The sequence below is a fragment of the Sabethes cyaneus genome, chromosome 3, assembly GCF_943734655.1.
Source record: "Sabethes cyaneus chromosome 3, idSabCyanKW18_F2, whole genome shotgun sequence".
Lineage (NCBI taxonomy): Eukaryota > Metazoa > Arthropoda > Insecta > Diptera > Culicidae > Sabethes > Sabethes cyaneus.
The window spans coordinates 179,773,346-179,788,210 of record NC_071355.1 but is presented as its reverse complement, the minus strand read 5'-3'; the positions used below and the strand labels follow the sequence as shown (position 1 = coordinate 179,788,210).

The 14,865-nt window shown below is 41.1% G+C and overlaps 1 protein-coding gene across 1 annotated transcript in view; it reads left to right on the top strand.

Moving 5' to 3' along the window:
* The first annotated feature begins 12,625 nt into the window (after positions 1-12,625).
* Positions 12,626-14,865, top strand: part of LOC128740456 (probable G-protein coupled receptor CG31760) — a 42,431-nt gene continuing 40,191 nt past the window's right edge. Inside the window, exon 1 of the mRNA XM_053835997.1 lies at positions 12,626-12,865. Within this exon, the coding sequence (XP_053691972.1) occupies positions 12,626-12,865 (240 nt within the window). The remainder of the gene's footprint in view (positions 12,866-14,865) is intronic.

Sequence of the window (14,865 nt, the reverse complement as noted above, 5' to 3'; positions counted from 1 at the left end):
GTGACTTTTGCCGTATCAAGAACACCATTTTTATATACTCGGTCCTGCGCTACTCGTCACCAATTCGTTTAGCGCGTCTCGACACACGTAAATTGGCTTCAACCTGATCGAACCATTTAAGGAGCCACTTAAGAGAACAGATTTCACTCCACAGTCCAGAATCCTTGCAATGTGGCCGTCCCACCGTAGTCTCACAACTTGCGTTAGGTGTACGAAGGGAAACTCTCCAGCTAATGCCTGCAACTCGTAGTTCATGTGCATACACCGCTCTCCGCTATTCGTTTGTACTCCGTCAAAAAAATCCACAAAATCTTTCTTCCAAATACGGCAAGTGCACGTATGTCTTCCGTAAGCAAAGTTACTGTCTCAAATCCGTAGACGACTACCGGTATGATTAACGTTTTGTACATCATCCGCTTTGTTCGGTGGCTTATGCTCCTTGATCGCAGCGTTTTGCGTAGGGAAAAGTAGGCTCAACTTCCAGCTTAAATGCGTCGTTGAATCTCTTTACTCATATGATCGTAGGCGGTGACCAGAGATCCCAAGTATACAAACTCATCAACAACTTCCAGTTCATCGCAGTCAATAGTCACTGTCCGTGGGAGGCAAACGTTGCTTTCTCTGGAGCCTCTTCCTATCATATATTTGGTTTTTGACGCATTGATTTTTAACCCAATCCTCCTAACTTCCGTTTTTAGTCTGTAAATTGCCTCGGCCGTCCCAGGGTTTTGAGTAATGATGTCGATATCATCTACGAAGGCTAGGAGTTGGCTACTCTTGCTGAAGATAGTACCTCTCGTTTCGATACCCGTTCGCCGGATCATACCTTCAATAGCAATATTGAACAACATGCAGGACATTCCTTCCCCTTACCGCAATCTTCTGCGCGATTCGAAAAGACTCGAGAGTATCCCTGAAACCCGCACGTAGCACATCACTCGCTTCAAGGTAGCTTTGATCAGTCGCGTTAGTTTGTTATGAAAACCGCGCTCGTGCATTATCTGCCATTGCTGTATTCTATGCTGGCCTGAAATCCACGAAAACATGATGCGTGGGCACGTTGAACTCCCGGTATATCTACAGGATTTGACGGAGAGTAAAAATTTGATCCATATTAGCACGGGCTCTCATAAAGCCCGCCTGATAGTGCCCTACGAATTCTCTTGAGGGTGGACGACGTTACAAAATCTGGAAGAACACCTCGTAGGCTACGTTGACCAGCATAATACCGCGGCTATTACAGCAATCTAGCCAGCAATCTTTCTGTAGATAAGACAAAGCACACCTTCCATCCACTTTTCCGACAGTTTCTCCTCCTCCTGAATCCTTGAAATTATCCAGTGAAGTGCCGTTACTAGCGGTTCATGGCCATTTTTGTAGAGTTCTGTCAGGAGACGGTCTTTTCCGATGGCACTATCATTCTTCAGATGATCGATTTCTCGCCAGATTCTTCGGGATCGGGAGCCGGTACGCTGTTTTCATTTGTTGGCACTCTCAGGTTAGTTTCCGTTGCGTCTCCTTCCGCCTCCTTACCCAAGTAACACACAAAACAAGTTAGAAAATAATATTCGTGGAAATTAGTCGCTTAAGCGTACTATAAACGTACTTTGAAAACATATGTCGTTATTATTAAGGTTTTGAGATGTTTTGGGATAACATGAATTTATTTGACAGCTCATATCTAATGTATAATGTTTGTTTTGTCAACATGTCAACATGAAGTTTTTATTACGTCACCATTACTAAATTTAAACTACTGGAAGAACAAGTTGTAGCTTATGCTATAATAACGTTTTAAATTGGTATGAAATAACCTGATACATACTTCTTTCAATTCTTGTTTCATTAGACTTAAGTTTTTTGCGCTTTTCAGGTAATAGAGAAGTTCTGATATATGTAATATTATACTATTCGACAACAAGCTGTGTTGCTTGGGTAGCCAGTGAAGTGCAGGTAGCTTTTTGTAATCGACGGAGGGAACGGTAGAAGAAAGTAATCAACCAAAGGTGTTGATAGTGTCTCTAGGGCGACACAAGACGTGAAGCGACGAGAACGGAAAATTAGGTACGGAAAGGTCATAGCAGCAACGCTTATTAAGTTTGTATAACGTTCCTCTTTATCCAAGCTGAGGTATCCACGGATCTAACCAAGCTATGATGGGAGCCAATTATCACCGGATTCGAACCCAGTTACAATTGACTCCCATTATAGCTTGGACAGGTTGCCAAACGGCTGGATAATACGTACAGTGATTCATATATAGCCTCCAATGGCCGGGATACCAGTAATTTTGGTTAAGGTCGAGTAATCAACCCCGATGGAAACCAAGGTCATGTGCTGATAGGAAAAGGGGTTTTTTTCAAGCTACGTTGGTTCTCTGGCGATACAGTGGGGTTGGTCGCGGACCTTGCATACTAGCACCACAAAAAAAAACAATCAACGAACGACATAAATAGTAATTCGGATCGGAACAATCTACAAATACCCAGGTGACGAAAACGGACTAACGATTGAAAATTTGGAACATGGAAATGGCGGTCTCTAAATTTCCTCGGAAGTACTTATGTGCTTTCTGAAGAAGTGAATGAAGTTCAATATCGTAGCGCTGCAGCAGGTATGCTGCAAAGAAACGATGTCATGTACGTATGGAATGAAGATGCTCATACAATCTACCAGAGCTGCGACTACTCATGAGCTGGGCACAGCTTTTGTGATGGGTGAGATACAGAAACGGGAGGTCGGGTGTTGGCCGATCAACCTTCGAATATGCATATTAAGAATTAAGGGCCGATTCTTTAATATGAGCATAATATATTTACGACAAACAGTGTTTAGAAATCTCATATTCAATTTGTGCTATTGATGCAATATACTGCACATTATTTGCTGTTTCTAGTTCAGATGAAATGAACCCAGCATTGCCAACCTGAAACCAACGATTCAAGCGAATCACTTGCATTTTTGTTCGTGTTGTTCTCTACATTAATTTATTCTCGACAATAATGAATGAAATCAAATGTGAATTATTCATTCATTTTAAATTACCGACAACGGCAAACAAAACTAGAATAAATGTTAGCATTGCTCCGCAGTTTTAATTAATTTTCTTCAACCAGAATTCGGTTGATTTTAAAAAGCAGGTAGTTCCAAATACATAGGCATAAAATATCAGTCAAGAGCAATTGACTGACAGATTAGACGAGCAATCTGCTGAATGAATGAATTGTATTGAAGGATAGAAAACTGAAAAAGATAAACACTGTCAGCAGCTCAGCAGTCATGCCCATGGGTTGGCAGATAAAAGACTACTCCCAGTGGTAAAACTGTGTTTCATACTCCGATTCGTGTAACGCTGTCAATCTTTTCGAGCACTGACGACAAAGTTTACGTGCAGTTCCAGCGCAAATACGACCGCTGCCTAAGATATGATGTCAAAATCATCATCACGGAACTATAACGCTCTGGTTGGTCGGAAGGAGGACTTTAAACCGATGATTGAACGGTTCAGCGTACACCCGTCTAAGGCTTGTCGACTTCGCCTCCTCCAAGAACATGACCATACGTTGTACCTTTTCCAGCATAACCTCCACTATTGGTACACCTGGAGATCTCCCAAGCAGACGAAATCACAAATCGGCCACGTTCTGATTCTGTTAGATGGTCAGCACTTTCCAGACATTAACGACGTCAGAACCTACCGGGGTGCCAACATTGATTCGGACCACTACCTAGTGATGATTAAGATAGGTCAAAAACCTTCTATTGTGAACATAAGATAGTGGCGCCCGCCACGGTATAATTTAATACGACTGAAACAACCAGATGTCGCCGAAAGCTACGCGTTATCGCTCGAAGTCGAGCTGCCGGAAGAGTGTGAGCTGGATTAAACCCTCTTAAAAACTGAAAGGAAAGTAGGAAACCCGAGTCTTCCAGGAAAAAATGCGCCATCTGAAGGGGAAGGAGTGCGAGGAACTCTAACAGCTCTGTACCGATAGTGGAAGTTCTATCAAAGACTCAACGAATCTCGCAAGGGCTTTGTGCCGCGGCCCGACATGTGCAGAAATAAGGATTGAGGTATTTTAAGACGACCGGTGATCGAAAGGTGGAAGCTGAACTATTATAAACACCTGAATGGCGGGCAGGCGGACGACTGCGATAGTGATGGAAATGGTTTCATTGGTGTAGCAAGCAACGTAGATGTGCCACCCCATCGTTTAGCGAAGTTAAAGAAGTCATCCAGCAGCTGAAGAACAACAAAGTAGCAGAAAAGCATGGTAGTGGAACGAAAGATACGAAAATTGGTTTGAACAAGTTGGCCAGCCGTTTGCATCAATGGATGGTCAAGCTTTGGGATATGGAACGACTAGTGGAAAAGTGAAAAGCTATTTGCCTTATCTTCAAGAAAGGCTATCAGGCGGATTGTGAGACCAACCGAGCGATCACTATCTACAAAGTGCTTTCCCTAGTCATCTTCCATCGACTGTCACCAACAGCCAATAGATTCTTGGAAAGTTATTAGGCCAACTTCTGGGAAAATCAGTCTACAATGGGGTAAATCTTCACCCTGCGGTAGATCCTCCAGAAGTAGCCCGAATTCCAAGTCTTCACGCATTATCTGTTCATTAATTTCAAAGCCGCATTTGATAGTGTAAATCGACAAGAGATGTGGAATATTCTGGACGAAAACGGATTTCCGGGGAAGCGTACTAGACTTGTAACGGCTTAAGACTTTTGGATGGATTGTTGGACCCATGCAAATCTCGCAAGGGATTTCAACAAGCAGCTGAACTTTGCTGCCAGTTGTTCAACATTGCGCTTGAAGGTGTTATAAGCCGAGCGGTGACCGACGATTAGGATGAAGATAAATACGTCTAAAACGAAGTTCGTATACTTTGGCTCACTGGCAACAGGGGACAATAATACCAGCCGTGAGATTAAACGGGTGTATTATCAGTGGAAGTCGCTAGAGAAGGACCTGCGATCGTAGTTTTCGTAGAGCGGGTGCTAAGAATAAGAACCGTCTTTGGCGTCTTGCAAGTAAACGGTGTAGAAGACGAAGAATAAACTACGAACTCACGCGTCTCTAAGATGAAAAGTATTTAGAAAGTAGCTAAACCTGGACGGATACGATGAGCAGGACATGTTGCCAGAAGGTCGGACAACTATAGTACAAAAATGGTTTTCGCATCTAATTCGGAAGGAACGAGACGAAGTGGGACACAGCGAGTGAGGTGGCAAGACCAGATGGAACGAGATCTGACGAGTACTGGATGCCCACGGAACTGGAGATCGAGGTAGAGGGGAGAATCACGTTATATAGGCCTTGACGGAAGGCTAACTAAGTAAATAAGTAAAAATCATAATAATTTAATTAAATGTCTCCTACATCCAGATTCACTAAAATTTCTGAAGGTTTGTCAGAAAACTCTATTTAAAGGCAGAACAGCACGGTTATGTATTTTTATACAGATGGATTAAAAATGAACCATCATCATGTCTCACAAATATAAAATTTCCTTCCAGTGAAAAAGAAGCTTTATTCATTCAGTAGGTACCGCTGTCAAATGCAAGATTCAGCAGCCGGAGAAGCAAATCTGGATTTTTTTTCTTCATTCAAACTTATTTCAAAGGAAATATTATGTATTAAAGCGTGCCTACCTTCGTCTTCGTTTGGTTGACACTTCAGAAGTTGTTCACGTTTTTTTGATAAAAAAAAAGCTGATATCAGAAATAAACCTAAAAGTGGTAACGAAGGAGGCTCGCGACGGAAAATCATTTGCTTTACACAATGACACGTGTACGAGTGGGGAATGACATAATAAACTTTTTTCTTTTGTGATAGTACAAATTGATGTGATGGTACATAAACATGGCTGATTTCAACAAGCCTAACTTGTTACAATATCCATGTGTCTATCACATGAGTTTCTGGTGATAATTTATGTATGTACCAATCCCAAGATGTTTATATTATATTTACTCTTATGATGTCCAAATACCAAATAATATAATAAATAATAATAGTCTTCACAGTTTGTGCTTAAAATTTAAATTGAGTAGAAAGGATTAGAATTTTCATACCAATGAACATGTGCAATAATTATTACGCCAAAGAATATTATAAGTGGTAGGTTGAAAGTTATCATTATAGTTATTATAAAGATATCTACCACAATATCATTGACGGAAAAATATAACTACCTAACCCCTATAATTTGGAGAATGTTGAGAAACGCTGGACTTATTAAAAAGGAGTCAATGAAGATTTTAAACTTTCCTAACAAATTATATCCTTTGAACAGCGTTGCGCCTCGTCGTTCGAGGTGCACGAAATCATAATTTTACTTTTCGCTACCATCACCACATGTCCTCAAAGCTTTCTATTCGCAGGCTTTTGCTTTAGCTTTTTTTTTGTCTAGAGGATGGAAAAACTCGAATCCCACATCCGCGAGGGGTGAAAACATCGAGCCAAAAACAAAATATCGCTGATGTCGCCAAAGAGCGAAGCAGGAGCAATGGTTAACGACCGGCATTTTTTGCGCGAGGACGTTACAACTGCTCAAACTTTCGGCACGCTGCATTACTTCGGGAAGAAGAATGACAAAAAAAATGGCGGTAGGACTTATGCTCAAAACAAGCGAATAAATTTGAATTTGGCGGTTGGTGCCGAATTGTACGTTTGGGCAAAAATTGAGCCACGGGACCTGATCCTGCCGGGAGTCGGCAAATCAGGTGCCCCTAAGTCAAGGTCTATCTCCGTGCCGATGACTGAATGGCTGGAGGGGTGAAAACATGCCAGTCGCGAACGGAGTGCTTTGGGCATCTTGCCCCTACTGTGCCATGCGGGGCTCTGGTACGGTCGATCTTTGTTGTCCCTTGCGTTTCGTGGGAACAGCATAGTAGTCCTGCCCAATTTCCCTTATGGGTTTTACGCCAAGTGCGTTCTGGCCAACTTAATTGGCTTCGCTTACAATTTGCTGTCTGATCTGTGTTGGAGATTGTTTGTGCATATACTCCGCTAGTCAAATAGTTAGAGTCGCACAAATAAATCTTCAACACAAACGGGCAGCAAATTTGTATTTATGCGAAAAACTTTTTAATGGCTCTGTCACCATCGCATTGGTCCAGGAGCCATATTTTCGCAAGGGGTACTTTCATTCGACGGATATTGGAAACCAGAACTTTGCTGTTTTCAGCAAAACTGGTATGACAAATCCTCGTTTGATGCCCAGGGCATGCATATTGTTGCATAGGTCAATTAGTGCATGCCTTATCTCTGAGTTGACTACTCGAGATATTTGTGCAGTCACAGTAGAACTCGTCGTGGATGATGTCCATAGGCGCTATGTCTACTGTTCTGCATACTTACCACACGATGAACCGTCTCCCAGCGACGATTTCAGAAATGTGGTGAGATACTGCCAATCTAGTGGGCTTCCGCTCATTGTAGGCAGTGATGCCAATGCCCATCACATCATTTGGGGCAGCTCGGATATCAATCTGAGAGGCTCTAATTTGATGGAATATTTGAGTAGTACCAACCTTGGAATACTCAACATTGGCAATTGTCCAACTTTCATACGAGCTGGTAGAGAGGAAGTGTTAGATATAATACTCTGCTCTAACAGGATCAGTCATGAGTTGGCACAATGGCATGTTTCAAATGAGACACCAATATCTGATCATTGCTTTATATATTTTGATCATTTGGGTGTCTCCTTGAACGCTGCAACATTTCGCAATCCGAGATTTTCTGACTGGGAACTCTTTGAGGAGGAACTGGCGACGAAATTTCAAGGATTCGAACCAACGATTGAGTCATCGATCGACTTGGATGTGGCTGTAGATGTCACAACATCTTTTATTGCGGAAGCTTTTGAAGTAGCTTGCCCACTAAAAACTATTAAAACGACTAGAGGAACACCATGGTGGAACTCTCATCTCGCGGAACTAAAGAAACGATGCAGGAGAGCCTGGAATAGACGTCGGAGGGATGGCGTGGAGCCTTTCAAGCAGGCCCGGAAAGCCTATGCAAAGGCTTTACGATCTTCAGCACGCACGAGCTGGCACAGGTTCTGTAGCAACGTTTCCAGTTTCGGCGAGGCAAGTCGACTTAATAAAATACTGTCAAAATCGAAAGATTATCAGGTTAATAACATTCGAAGTTCGAACGGTGAATACTGTTCGAATGACAATGAAATCCTGGAATGTCTCTTTTATAGTCACTTTCCGGGCTGTGTGGAACCTGAAGTTCGAAACGATCCAGAAATCGTTTTAGGTGGCTTAGACTCATGGGCTTTTGCTCGGAGACTTGTCACAACTGAAGCGATTGAGTGGGCCGTGAACAGCTTCTCTCCATACAAATCTCCTGGAACAGATGGAATATACCCTATTCTACTGCAAAAAGGATTCAAGTACTTCAAACACATTCTGAGAAGGATGTTTGTGTGTAGTATTGCTATTGGGTACATCCCAACTCAATGGCGTGAAATAACCATTAAGTTCATTCCTAAAGGTGGACGCGCGACATACGAGCAAGCAAAAAGTTTTAGACCAATCAGTCTAACGTCATTCTTGCTTAAATCACTTGAGCGGATTGTTGATCACCACATCCGCGAAACAAGCTTAGTAGAAGTTCCTCTTCATTCAGCACTGCATGCTTATCAAAGTGGCAAGTCTACAACCACTTTATTACATGATGTGGTGGATAAAATTGAGGTTGCTTTTTCACAAAAGGAATCTTGCTTAGGAACTTTTTTGGATATTGAAGGCGCGTTTGATAACGTATCTTTCGCTTCCATTTTGGAGGCTGCTCGTTATCATAATGTGCCTTCAATAATCATAAAGTGGATAGAACAAATGCTTAGTAACCGATTGCTTTTTTTCGTCCTTACGGCAAGCAAGCATTTGGAAGCAAAGTGTTTGTGGATGTCCACAAGGTGGCGTTCTCTCGCCTCTTTTATGGAACCTTGTGGCGGACGGCCTATTGAGGAAACTCAATGGTCTAGGCTATCCGTCATATGGTTTTGCGGATGACTATCTCATCCTAGTAGTTGGAAAGTGCATAAGCACATTATTTGACTTAATGCAGCAGGCACTACGTGTCGTAGAAACGTGGTGCCGAGAAACTGCACTTTCGGTAAATCCGAGCAAAACATCTATCGTCTTATTTTCAAGACGTAGAAATACCAATGGAGCTCGCGCTCTGCGCTTTTACGATTCGGATGTTGATGTTGTGAACGAAGTGAAGTACGTGGGGTTGATTCTCAACTCCAAGCTTGACTGGTCCACAAATATTGATTTCCGAATTAAAAAAGCGTGCATGGCCTTTGGGCAATGTAGACGAGCAATTGGCAACTCTTGGGGGCTTAAACCCAAATACATACACTGGTTATACACGGTCGTTGTCAGACCAATATTGGCGTATGGTTGTCTTGTATGGTGGCAGAGAGGGGAAGTTGTGACTGTCTAGACAAAGCTAAACCATCTTCAAAGGATGTGTTTAATGGCAATGTCTGGTGCATTTACTACAACTCCTACTGCCGCCCTAGAAGATATTTTCAATATTAAACCTCTACACTTCCACCTGAAGCAAGAGGCACTAATATGTGCTTATCGACTACACGCGATTGGCCTTTGGCAGTCTGTGGACGGTTCCACTGGTCATACTCGACTGTGGTCGCAAATTGTTGCTGAGGACAAGTTTGCCCTTGCTCCTAGCGATGTAACGCTCATGCGTACTTTCCCGTATAGGACTTTCTCAAGTGACTTTCCTCCTAGAGAGGATTGGATGTCAGGCTACATGGAAAGGAAAATTTCCGACTATGTGGTCTGTTATACCGATGGTTCCTTGTACGAAGGTCGCGCGGGTGCTGGTGTTTACTGCCGTGAGCTAGAATTGGAGGAATCCTATTCGTTGGGTAGTTACTGCACCGTTTTTCAAGCTGAAATCTTTGCAATTATGTGCGGAGCTCAGTTTGCACTTCAGAAAGAACTGATAGGCAAGATTATCTACTTCTGTTCTGACAGTCAAGCCGCTATAAAAGCCCTTTGTGCGGCTAATTCTAAATCTAAAACAGTCATCGCCTGCCACACCCAATTAGAAGAACTAAGCATTCTAAATGCCGTTCATCTGGTTTGGGTTCCTGGCCATTCTGGTATAACCGGAAATGAATAGGCTGATGAACTAGCAAGATCTGGAGCAGAAAAGTCGGTTTTCGGACCGGAACCTGCTTTACCAATTGCGGCATGTTGGATAAAACAAAAGATTCGATCTTGGTTTTCATCTGAACATGTACGTTATTGGGAAAATCTTGAAACTTGTCGTCAAACGAAAAGTTTCATTGTTAAGCCTTGTGAGAAGGTTGCGAAATTTCTTTTGCAACACTCAAAGGTAAATTGCAGTATTCTTGTCAGATCACTGACTGGTCACTGCAGACTAAATTATCATATGGCTACGATTCAGCGAGCTGAATCGTTTCATTGTAATTTATGTGAATGCGACTACGGTACACCATATCACGTAATTTGCAACTGTCCTGCAGTAGCACAATTGCGTCATAGGATCTTTGGATCCTACGTCTTAAATGAATCGGATTTTAGGAAACTAAAATTACGAGACATTTTGATGTTCCTTACCGAAAGCGGTATTGAGCTATAAGCTCTTATTTATCATGAGTATACCCCCCAGGGGGTGTACTTTTGATAAGTTAACTACCAAGGATTGCAGTATCCCCTCGGGGGTACAAAAATCTCTCGGTATATATATGTTTGTGTTTGTCCAAATTCCTCATCCACCCCTTCCTATTCCTCCTGTTTTCCTTCCCGTCCTCATCAGGTAAATGATGACACGGGCAAGATGGGCAAGGCACAAATCTTCCACATGATTGTGAGGAACGTGCTGCTCGAGCCAAAGATGCTGATACCTGATACCTATAGTTACTATATATATAGTTCGGCGGATAGAGAACCAGGCGAATTGGCATCCCTGATTTATGAAATTAAATTTGAAATTATGGTGAAATGTGCAGGTTTTTACGAAAAATAATCACTGGCGGGTGTTGAAAATGACTAGTTCTATGAAAATAAAGTGTATTTTTTTAACATTACTCCTGCATTTTGGATTTTGAAAAGCTTTTGGCTCCGCTTTTGACGTTTATTTGGCTCCCGATTTTCTATCCGCCGAACTATATATATAGTAACTATACTGATACCACAATATCATTGACGGAAAAATATAACTACCTAACCCCTATAATTTGGAGAATGTTGAGAAACGCTGGACTTATTAAAAAGGAGTCAATGAAGATTTTAAACTTTCCTAACAAATTATATCCTTTGAACAGCGTTGCGCCTCGTCGTTCGAGGTGCACGAAATCATAATTTTACTTTTCGCTACCATCACCACATGTCCTCAAAGCTTTCTATTCGCAGGCTTTTGCTTTAGCTTTTTTTTTGTCTAGAGGATGGAAAAACTCGAATCCCACATCCGCGAGGGGTGAAAACATCGAGCCAAAAACAAAATATCGCTGATGTCGCCAAAGAGCGAAGCAGGAGCAATGGTTAACGACCGGCATTTTTTGCGCGAGGACGTTACAACTGCTCAAACTTTCGGCACGCTGCATTACTTCGGGAAGAAGAATGACAAAAAAAATGGCGGTAGGACTTATGCTCAAAACAAGCGAATAAATTTGAATTTTTGCCGGATGGCGCCAAAGAGCGGCTAAAAGAGTGATTATGATCGGCACGAACTTTGGGTCTCTACATCGTTGCCATCAACCCTAAAAAGTTTTGGCTGCCAAGTTCGTCCAAGGAGACGAAATGCGGTAGAATGATTAACATCGGAATAAAAGACAGATTTATTGTTACTGGATGATGTATTATTCTTTAATGTTTACCATCAGGAATGGTTGTAAAATAAATTATTTCTCAGCACAGTATTGATATCAATTGTGCTAATGACAATGCAAGGGATATTCATCCCACATAACATAATTTTCTGTGATAATACTTTGGTTTCTTTTCAGTTTTTACAATGATGAGAACAATTTTAAGTTCAAATTCATGCGTAGCGGAATTGTTTTGTTTATTTCGAAGTGGGATAAATGATATACAATCTGAAAACTGTTCTGAAGTATCCAATTTTCTAGTTGCGTGCATTTAGCGCCGGTTAAAACGGATCTGGAACTGATACATAGATAATTGCTTAGTTGGAACGAAATTGGATTTATGTACATGAACGTATAGAATGAAAATTTTTCACACAGAAAATAATATAAGTCAATTTGAAATGGAAGATTAAACTTTGGACAGTCTTTCTGATGACAATTAGGTTTTTGTGTGAAGATTAATCTTTAAGAATACTTTCATCTCTTTTTACGGTTCCCCGGGGGGTCAAACATTCTTGGCAGTTTGTGTTTATCGAGAGCAAATGCTAACCCTAGCAAGGTGATATTAAAACGGAGCTAAAACTTTCCATAAATTGCTATTTATACGATTCTCTGAAAGTTTTGAAATTATTTTGTGCCGCTTCCAACTTTGACCAGCCGGTTCTTTCTCAGCACACTAACTTTTCCTGCCATATTGCTTTCCATTATTCTATTCACAGGTCACATGACTGGTAGCAATGTGTAAAATCTCATTATGGCCCTGGTTAGCCATAGCATGGAAATGGAGGCTGGTCCTGGCGTTGAGCTTGCTATTTCAGAACTGTTGCGTCAGTCCCGTACAGTTAAGTGGTTCAAGAGCAAGCGATGGAAGTGGCGGCGGCAGCAGCAGCAGCAGTGCTAGTTCTGGAGCGGCAGGAGGCTTGACAGTGGCAACCAGCAGGAACTCTTTTCTTCCAGGCAAAACACAACTGAACGAGGTAAGTTTAAATGTGAAATGGGTGCCAGAGCTAAGAATCAAAGAAGAGGAATGATGTGCATGAATAAAACTTTTTTGCGGTCATATGAAATAGATGCTAACCGTTTTGGGTCACCTAAGAAAAAATAATAGCCAACAAAATTTTCTAATTGGAACAAACAGCAAAATTTTAACCAACCTCAATTGTATTGAAAACGAGAGAAGACAAAACAAGAAAAAACAAACGAGAAATATTAATTTAAATATCATTGTGTTTATCATGAGATTGTAAGTAACACATGGATCAATAAGTTCCGAGACTGACATACAGATGGTGCTGTCAATACTTTATAAGTTAGTTGTTTCCGATTAAAAAAATAAATGAACAATTCATGAGATTCGGCTCAGCAGTTATCAAGATTGAAGGTTGAATGTTTGTATATTTGTTTTGGTCTAATGATGGTTAACAAGTTTCGTAAGTATTTTTAAACACGATTGTTCAGTGTGAAAAATTTGATTCAATCTCAACAATATAGTGCCATCATCAACCCTAGAAAAATATAGTGTCTTCATAAAAATTGTAGAACATACAAAAACAAGTAAGTTATAACTGGCTACCGACATTTGTAAAAAAGCACTTGAAAATCAACTTTGTCAATTACTTTCGCACGATATTTTCAGTGCTTTCAAGTTTTATAACGATAATCAGTATGCTTTAATAATCAGCTTTTCGGAAAACCTAGGATGCATGATTTTTGCTACTTTTTCCCTGTTCTCTTTTTCTATTTATCAAAAACTATCACCCGAGAGTAACCATTTGACTTCGCGACAAAACTTTGGGCTTCTGAATAGCAAAACGTGATACAACAGGGGGAAAACAATCTTTCTTTAAGTAGATATTACTCAAAGTCAACCGGGGGTGGCTATCCAAACACATAATAGAACCAATTAATCAAGTTGAATAATGTTTACCTTATGCATATCTTCACCTTCACATTTTCCAATATCATGGCAAAGCTCTAGACGTAAGCCGAGTACGTTGACATTTCTCTGCTAGCCAGCTTTCATCTTTCCTATTACTATTTTCCACACATTTGGCGAAAATCGGCACCACATGCACAGTGGAGCCCTTTTGGTGAGCATATTTGCAATGTATATGGAGCGACCGACCAGCAACCCTTTGCGCCTCTTTACACATATCTACGAAAACCCAAGCACATACCTACATAGCTATCAAAGTTTCATACAGACCAGACCTTGCAGACGGCCGATGCTATAAATGTTTAAAGTGAGAGCTTGTTAGGATTTCGAGATGGCGTGAAAAGCTGTTTCTGGGAAATGTGTTCCTCACCATATTCGAGAACGGCGAATAGCAGCACATAGGCAGTTGGTTGCCAACTGCAAAATCCCTTGGAGCACTTTCAATCATCCGAGCTGCGGGGAATAATGATAAATTTCTATTGAAAGGAAATGCTAAAAAATTCATTACCGATCTGACAGACGGGCTTTATCCTGCAACTGGAAGCAAACTAGCAGGCAATGTCCGCTTGTACACGACGGACGAGTTGGAATTGGGGCCTTCTCTAGGTGAAGGGTAGTTTACCGTGATGTTTGGTAAGGCAGCATGGAAATGCATGATTTAACTCTTGACTTGATTTTTAAAGGGCATTCAACCTCAAAATTCTATAATGGTTTTAGAAAAAGTCATTTACCTGAACTTTTAGATTCAGGGCATTCGCTGCGCATAATAGTTTAAATAATTTTAATATCCATCCGTACCCGTAATGCATTTTCAAAACTACTTAATAGGTGCACTATAAATATAATAATGTAGAAATTCACCAAACAAATATCAGCATAGCTAAATGACTACGAACCCGAAACAGATAGCAATGTTGCTAAATACAAAAGAAAAATAATTTGAAAAAAAATCTGATTATCAACGGAGCTTAATCCCCTGCTGTTTGAGTATCTCCTCAAATAACCAAAGTTCTTACCAGAAAATCTACATTAATTCTGTAT